We start from the raw sequence: 8,431 nt of genomic DNA, 5'->3' as shown, positions 1-8,431 counted from the left end.
TTGGATCGGAGGTTGAGGGCTAGGGCCATTCCCTCCAGAAATGTACAGGAACTTGCAGGTGCCTTGGTGGAAGAGTGGGGTAACATCTCACAGCAAGAACTGGCAAATCTGGTGCAGTCCATGAGGAGGAGATGCACTGCAGTACTTAATGCAGCTGGTGGCCACACCAGATACTGACTGTTACTTTTGATTTTGACCCCCCCCCCCCCTTTGTTCAGGGACACATTATTCCATTTCTGTTAGTCACATGTCTGTGGAACTTGTTCAGTTTATGTCTCAGTTGTTGAATCTTGTTATGTTCATACAAATATTTACACATATTAAGTTTGCTGAATATAAACGCAGTTGACAGTGAGAGGACGTTTATTTTTTTGCTGAGTTTAGCTACCGTAATGGCCATTCAAACAAGCAATGATAAGGCTGCTAGCTGGAGCAAGTTTGCTCAGCTGATCGATCATGGTTTGCCGTAGTATCAATGACAGTATGCGTATAGCCATTACGTCATAGCTACAGAGAGCAGAGTGAACTTCAGAATTAGAAACTAGTGTTAAGCTGATTAGCGAAATCAAAAAAAATTGAGATGAGCTCCACGTTTGGTTCGGAGCAATTTCATGGTAACAGAGTGACACTGACATTCAGATTTTTCACTTTAAAATGTATGTCAAACAAAAACCAATGACTGCAAAGTTAAACAAACCATACAACTCTACGCACAATGAGTGCGTCAAACAATTTCCACAGAAAATTTTACAAAAACACATTTACTTGATGAACAGTGCAGGTGCAAAGTTTGATAAGAGAATGATGGTTTGTGCTGTTTGTGCCGTCATTCTCTTATCAAACTTTGCAACATTTGCCGTTAGACAAATGGCTCCTGGCAACTGCGAGTCTTGTTAGAATGATGCCATCTATAGGGAGACAATGCTTGAACCGTTTCAATCATATAATTTCCTTAGATTCTGGGATAGATGGATTACATCGTCCCCCATTGCTCTTGCTATGTTTGGGGCTCCACCTGGCTCTATGCTGAGTCTGTTTAATATTCCAGAGTACCTGCAAGTCACCAGTCCAGGGTTCCTTCAGTAGTCACACCTGCATATCCCTCTGGCTCCCATAATTTGAGTATACATACTGTACATCAAACCCCTAACCTTCCTCTGCCATCAACAACCATGCTTCTACCCCTCTTGTGTGGCGGCCGCCACTTCCGACGAGTTCTTGGAGTTGTGCATCTTGTGCTGGCTGCTGTCGGTGGAACGTGGCCGCAGGGTGGCACGCCCCCGGAGGCCTGCAAGGCCGCGACGCAGCTCCTTGCGGATGTTGTCGCTGGAAAGCACATAGAGGATGGGGTTGATGGCGCTGTTGAAGGTGGATAGGCCCAGGGAGATAGTGTAAGGGGTATAGAGGCTTTCCTGGAAATGGCACTTCTGCAGCTCGGGGAAGTGGAAGGTGACTGCGCGCAGGAGCAGAATGACGTGGTATGGCGCAAAGCACACCAGGAAGAGGACCACCACGGCGAACGCCAAATAGCGCACACGCTCCTTCTGGCACTGCCTTAGCCCTGTGCTAGCCTGCACATTGGCCAGGATCGCACGGTTAGTGACCACCAGCACAGCCAGGGGGAACAGGAAGCCAATGACGAAGCGGGCATAGTTGAAACCCGTCACGGTGGACGTGCCCTTGCCTGGCTCGAAGCAGCGCCGCTGCCCCTCTGCTGCATCGCCCTCTGGCATGGTAAACACCGGCACATGGCCCACGAACACCACCAAGACGATGGCCACGGTAACTGCAACCGCCAGCCTCTGTCGGCGAAGGCCACGCGACTCCACGGCATAGACCACGGCCACGTATCTGTCGCTGGAGACGCAGCACAGCAGGAAGATGCTGATGTACATGTTGTTGAAGAAGAAATAGCCTGTCACCTTGCAGGCCATGGAGCTCCAGCGCCATTGGTGGCCCGCGTTCACGTAGTTGGCCCACATGGGCAGGGTGCAGAGGTACATGAGGTCACACACGGACAGACTCAACAGGTAGATGCCCAGGACATTTTTGCGGCGCACCTGGAGGAAGGTCAGGTAGACAGTAGCGATATTGGCAGGCAGCCCGATAACCAGTACCACACTGTAAAGCACCACCAGGGGCACGCGGTCCTCTTCGTAGTTCGGGGTGCACGGGGGAGCATCAGTGCTCCAGTTGATGGCAGCCACACTGGTCTGAGTCACAGTCGGGTCATGCATGGTGTCTGGAGGGTAAAGAGAGAGAGGGAAAAAGAGAAGTCACATTTCCCATTTCGGTATGCCAAAATGTATGTAAATACAAATTAGGAAATCACAAGATTAACTCTAAATCACTCTATTTGCAGACCCTTTTTCCAGAGACTTTTCCAAGTCATTCATATTGGCTGGATATATGCGGAACAAATCATGCTTATAGATGTCCTTTGGTTGTAAGGCAACTTAATAAAAGTATTTTAATATTGATCACAATTGGAGTTTTAATGGTTTATTTCAAAGCTTTTTTTTGGTCTTTGTCTTCTGTTAATGTGATAGACTTTACCTAACTTACATACACATACAGAGACATACACATAATTACTCTGTATTCACAGGAAAGGCCTTATAACCCTCCCTTAGGGGCCACTAAAGGACCAATGAGTAAGTTGCTCAAAGGATACAGAAGCTGAGTCATATGCATTGTGGGTCACATGCATGATTATGTGCGACTGTCCAAAAGTGGCAACATGGTTTAAAGCCAGCCCTCGGCTTTATGAAAATTTGCATGTGAGTTGTCAAGGAATATTCAGAAAACATTGCACTTAGCATGTTGAGTTGTTAGCATGTTAAAGCTCTTCTTTGCTGATAAACAATTAGCAAGCAACCAAAAACAACACGGTAAACAAGTAATACCACGTCAGAGGCTAAAATATTGACCCTAGTTGGTGTATCTCAACTGAAACCTACTTTCTGTTGACTAACCTCGATGACATTCTATTCTAGACCAGAGTCTTGTTTATTAGGCACCAAATGGAAGAAAACGCACTGAAACAAAAGAGGGACCTCGAACAGAAGCGCTCATTTTCGTTTTCCGTTGTGTGAACACAACCCTAGGTTTGTAAAGGGAGATGGTACTGGACCGCCCCTTTAGATGTCTGGCTTCCTCATGGTTTGTTCTTTACTTTAACGTTAGGGATTTTTTCACTGTAGCCCTATACTTCTCTTTCTGGGGATTGCCTCATACTTTCTGAGAGAAATGGTGTCCTTTCAGAAATTGCTTTCCAAATAAAGCTGAATCTAGACCAAATTGTAACACCGCCCTAGAGTATTTCTCTCCCTCCTCTCAGAAATAGTTTTTCAAATAATTGTAACACTGCTCATTTTTCTATACTGAACAAAAATGTCAACGATTTTACTGAGTTACAGTTCATATAAGGAAATCAAACAATGAAAATACATTTAATTAGGCCCTATATCGATTTCACATGACTTGGCAGGGGAGCGGCATGGCTGGGCCTGGGAGGGAATAGGCCCACACACTTGGGGGCCAGGCCCACCCAGTGGGGATCTAGGCCCACCCAGTGGGGAGCCAGACCCAGCCAATCAGAATGAGTCTTTCCTCACAAAAGTGCTTTATTAGAGACAGAAACACTCCTCAGTTTCATCAGCTGTCCGGGTGGCTGGTCTCAGACGATCGCGCAGGTAAAGAAGCCGGATGTGAAGGTACTGGGCTGGCGTGGTTACATGTGGTCTGCATTTGTGAGGCCGGTTAGACGTACTGCCAAATTGTCTAAAACGACGTTGGAGGCGGCTTATGGTAGAGAAATGAACATAAAATTCTGGTGGACATTCCTGCTTGCAGCATGCCAATTGCATGCTCCCTCAAAACTTGGCATTGTGTTGTGTGACAAAACTGCACATTTTAGTGGACTTTTATTGTCCCCCAGCACAAGGTGCACCTATGTAATGACCATGCTGTTGAACCAACTTCTTGATATGCCACACCTGCCACACCTGAGAAATAAGCTTTTTGTGCATATGGAACATTTCTGGGATATTTTATTTCAGCTAATGAAACATGGGACCAACACTTAACATGTTGCGTTTATATGTTTGTTCAGTATGACTGTATTATTTCACCTTTTCATCCCCTCTTTGCTTAGCAACATCTGTGCCTGAAATGAAAGACCACAACAGAAATCTAACCACACACACACAACAGAGCTCTAACTGTATGAGGTGTAGGCTACGACCAGCTTAACCACTCACAGCAAAACAACAACTCTAACCCAGAACCCACCCCCACCAGTTCTCTCTCGCTCTCTCTTCCGCCTCTTATCCAAGCCCCCAAGCTTAACAACGCATCTCCTGAAAAATTCATCACACATCTCAGAGGAGAAAGGAGGGGAAATGCTGTAGATGGAAAAACAAGTGCACCACTTAACACTGATGACATGTGAATGATAGATATCATAGTCATCAAATATATTAGATTAGAATAAATCTGAAATCCAATGAAGATTTACACCAACAAATTACTGAGATTGGAGGAGGTTTTGCAATTAATCAATGAATGAGGACATGATGAATTAGGTTATTTTTGAACAGCATACTAGCCAACTGGTGATAACCAGTTCTGGCATTTTAATTGTTGAGTGACCTGTGTCAAAGGAGTGATTTAATTAAACTTCACTCTAAGCCAAGGCAAAGAGAGTCTTACATCTAGCTTGTGGTTTTTTGACTGAAAATGTCTGAGGTTTAACCCTGCAGTCACACAGTTGACAATCCCTGTGATGTGCTGAGGAGAAATGAACAAATTGAAGCAGCCCAGTCTTTACTTGAAACAGTCTTTACTTGATAAAATAATATACTCACTTCTGAAATGAGTATGGGTCAAGAAGCCGTGTTTTACATTTTACTTGTGACTGGTACAATCACCAAGAACAAGAGCAACACTATAGCAACACTCATCTGTGGCTGTTCAATATCGATGCTTAAATAAGACATTGTTCATTTCCTAGTTACAATTCAAATTAGATGGGTTATTGAATGGATCACTACAGCATTGGAAAAACAAGCATCAGGGAGCTGCTGCCTGGCAAATGAGACAAGGAGCTGATACTGTAGATTAGACAAATGTACATTTTAATCATTAATACAGTACTACAAGTACCATATATTAATTTTACATGAAATTTACCATTCAGAATTCATAGCCCAGGCTGTATAGCTTCTACTGAACAATGGACCATGACATTGGTTCAGTCATGGTCCATTGTTCAGTAGAAGCTATACAGCCTGGGCTATAATTGCATAAATTCGGAATTATATATATATATATTATCTCTGAAACCAAGCTTGTGCGCTGAAATAGAATCCCGACTAGACACTTTGGATCGATATTGAAAGAAAGCGGGGTTACTCGACTTGCTGTAAGGCTTTGTCTTCATTGTGTTATATGCTCTGTTTCCTGAGACACATCAACGGTTAAGGAGGACACGATTACTTTCGGAGAAAATGTAACATTTTCTCATTGTATCGCCTGCCATAAATGAGAGTGATGCACGCTCATTTCACACCCGTTAATCTCGGTGCTCCAGACATATTTGGGGAGAGGAGGTCTCAGGGCCTCTTTCAACTCACTTGATAGTTTGAATGGGAGACATGTGGGTCGTGTAGGTCTACATTATATCTAGGCTAGCCAGTGTACGGGATGGGACACACATTATTATGAGAATAGGGTTAAGATATAACTGGTCGAGTTTGCGTGTCGTGACCTCTTTCAGTAGCATTCCTTCCCTCTGGACAGAATTAGTGTCACATTACTTGCCATAAAATGTCAACAAGTCAACATGTATTTTTATAAACAACATGCACTGCAAGGTTACTACAACAACCTGACTGATGAAAAAATGTTTTACTATTTTAGATTTCAGCTGTGATTTTGGAACAAAAAAAGACAAGGCATTGCAGACAATTTCAATGAAACTTACAATGACATATATTCATTACATATTGATAATCCCTTTGTTTCCAATAACAAATAACACACTAAATGAACAAGGTGACAAGTTGAACAGCTACGTTATGCTTGCTTATTTTATTGGGCACTTAATACTGAATAGCCGCCTGGAATGTATAATCACAATTATTTTATTATTTATTATTATATTATTTCTAATACTAATAAAATATAAGATACTCACAATACTCACTATTTTATTTCATTTCCATGAATGGGAAAAATTACCCAATGTCGGCTACAACAATAACAGCTAATGCAGCAGACCCCCAACTGAGTTCTCAACCACCCACCCATAGATGAATGAGTGACTATTGCTCGTGACTACCAGTGACTGAGGTGACCTGCACTGCGAAGGAACTAACGACCTGGACCAGAGCTAATGCTAAATCAATCATTTCCTAAAAGTTGCAATTATCACCATCACGCGTATCAACATTTGTCAGATAAACTCACCGTTTAGCTGTATAGTCTCTTGAAATCTGTAGTAAGTGTTCATTCATTGCTGTCTGAAAGAGATGCTTGTTCCATCTTCATACATGCTACGTTCAGAAACGGTTAAAAAGCTGTCTGCACGTCCACCAACGCGCGCAGGGAGGTCCTAGTCCTCGCGCTCTGAAGTGTCACGTGGTTTGAATATAGTAATATCAAGCGACAGACAATGATTTATTTATTGCTCCAGTGAACTCTGGCTACCACCTCCTCGTAAAAAATGTATTGCAATTACTTATTGAAAAAGACATGCATAAGCACATGCAATATTTTTTACGCTGTTTGCAACTACATTAATTTTACCTGCTTGACAATCTGGCTTTATTTAAGGAATCGCTACAATATAAATGAATAGTGTAAATATGTGGCTATTGAATTAATCCAAAATTTCGTTTTAAAAAATAAAATAAAAATAACCCTACAATAAACGAATCGGGCTCCATGCAACTGAGCTGCAAAAGTGAAGAGCCTACAGACAATAAACTCCACTGATAACAGACTAGTAAAGTTAATTATTTGAATTTCGGTTGGTTTCAGAGCTCACTTTGTAAAACAAAACCTGGTATCATTTACTCAATGGTTAATGATTAAAAAGTGTAGGCCATTGCACAAAAGTTCAGGCCATTGCCATTGCACAGAGACATGTTTTCAAAAGCTCTAGAGGAACTGAAAGAATAAAAGGAGAAAGAATTCTCAATCCAAATAACTTACATTCCATTACAAGATGGCATAGCAGTCAGACGTCTTTGTCCTCGTCTTGTCTTGTCCCAACTTGCCTACCTGGTTAAATAAAGGTGAAATAAAATAAATTAAAAAAAATATCTTTTTATATCTTTTTCTTCGCATACCTTTTTTATATTTTTCTAAACCTCAACTTCTAAATACTCTCCTGCAACCCGCCTCACCCATTGTGGTGTGGATCTGCTTTTTTTCTAAAGTATTTTTCTTTACTTCTGAACCGGAATCCCCCAACAGAAGCTAGCCAGCTAACTAGCTACTCGCTAGTAGTCAGCTAACCACTGCTAGAGGTCATCAGCTAACCTTTAGCTCGGAAAACTCTCGCCAGTTTGCACAACGCGATTCAAACCATAGCATACCGGACCTATTTTCTCTCCATATCCCTGGATTCCTATCGCAAGCTCTGAATCTTTTCACCTGGATCATCGCAGCTAGCTAGCTGCAATCCAAGTGGCTACTCCTGGCTAACGTCTCTGTCCCGAAGCAAGCACCAATTAGCCTGGAGCTAGACCATGCTAGGCCCATCTCTCGGATACCTGAAGAGGTCCATCAGCCACTCCGGGGCTACAATACCTATTTTGCCAATTGGCCCGGACCCCTTTAACTGCCGGCACGGAACTCCTTCATGACTGGACTACCGACGTAATCTGCCCGAGGGGGTTATTCAACTGGCTCCTACATCGCGACGTCCCCTGAATGCCCAGCTGCTAACCTGCTAGCCGTGGCCCGTTGCTGTCTAGAGCATATTGGACTGTTAGCTGAAGAGATCCATCGGCCAATTTCTTGGGCCACTATACCTATTTTGCCAACTGGACTGGACCCCTTTGCTACACGGAACCTTACTAATCCATCACGACTGGTCTATCGACATAACCGCACGAGGAGGCTCCGCACGAGGAGGCAATAACAGACTTCCTCCGTCGTGACGTCCCTCTAAGGCCCTTCTGCTAGCTTGCTAGCCCCGGCCTACTAGCTGTCTGAATCGCCATGTCTCCAGCCATCCTAACTACTCACTGGACCCCTTATGATCACTCAGCTATGCATGCCTCTCCCTAATGTCAATATTCCTTGTCCATTGCTGTTCTGGTTAGTGATTATTGTCTTATTTCACTCTAGCCCTGCTCAATATGCCTTAGCCAACCCTTTAGTTCCACCTCCCACACATGCGGTGACATCAGCTGGTTTA

At 43.4% G+C, this 8,431-nt stretch overlaps 1 protein-coding gene across 3 annotated transcripts; it reads right to left on the bottom strand.

Moving 5' to 3' along the window:
* Positions 1-345: 345 nt before the first annotated feature.
* On the bottom strand, positions 346-6,944 carry LOC106607649 (putative G-protein coupled receptor 132). 3 transcript variants are annotated; one of them, XM_014204820.3, is made up of 2 exons: positions 6,472-6,944; positions 346-2,242 (listed from the first exon to the last, which is right to left on the bottom strand). In XM_014204820.3, exons 1-2 carry the CDS (start codon positions 6,512-6,514, stop codon positions 1,179-1,181), a joined length of 1,107 nt encoding a protein of 368 aa, XP_014060295.1. In that variant the 5' UTR covers positions 6,515-6,944; the 3' UTR covers positions 346-1,178. The 3 variants fall into 3 exon arrangements, with proteins under 3 accessions (XP_014060295.1, XP_082832898.1, XP_014060297.1); XM_082976772.1 differs by lacking the exon at positions 6,472-6,944 and adding an exon at positions 6,200-6,351; XM_014204822.3 differs by lacking the exon at positions 6,472-6,944 and adding an exon at positions 6,209-6,338.
* Positions 6,945-8,431: the final 1,487 nt, after the last annotated feature.

This window comes from Salmo salar, chromosome 06, assembly GCF_965601325.2.
Source record: "Salmo salar chromosome 06, fSalSal1, whole genome shotgun sequence".
NCBI classification, from domain to species: domain Eukaryota; kingdom Metazoa; phylum Chordata; class Actinopteri; order Salmoniformes; family Salmonidae; genus Salmo; species Salmo salar.
Note: the sequence above shows the minus strand (reverse complement) of the source record. Positions and strands in the feature narration are given on the sequence as shown.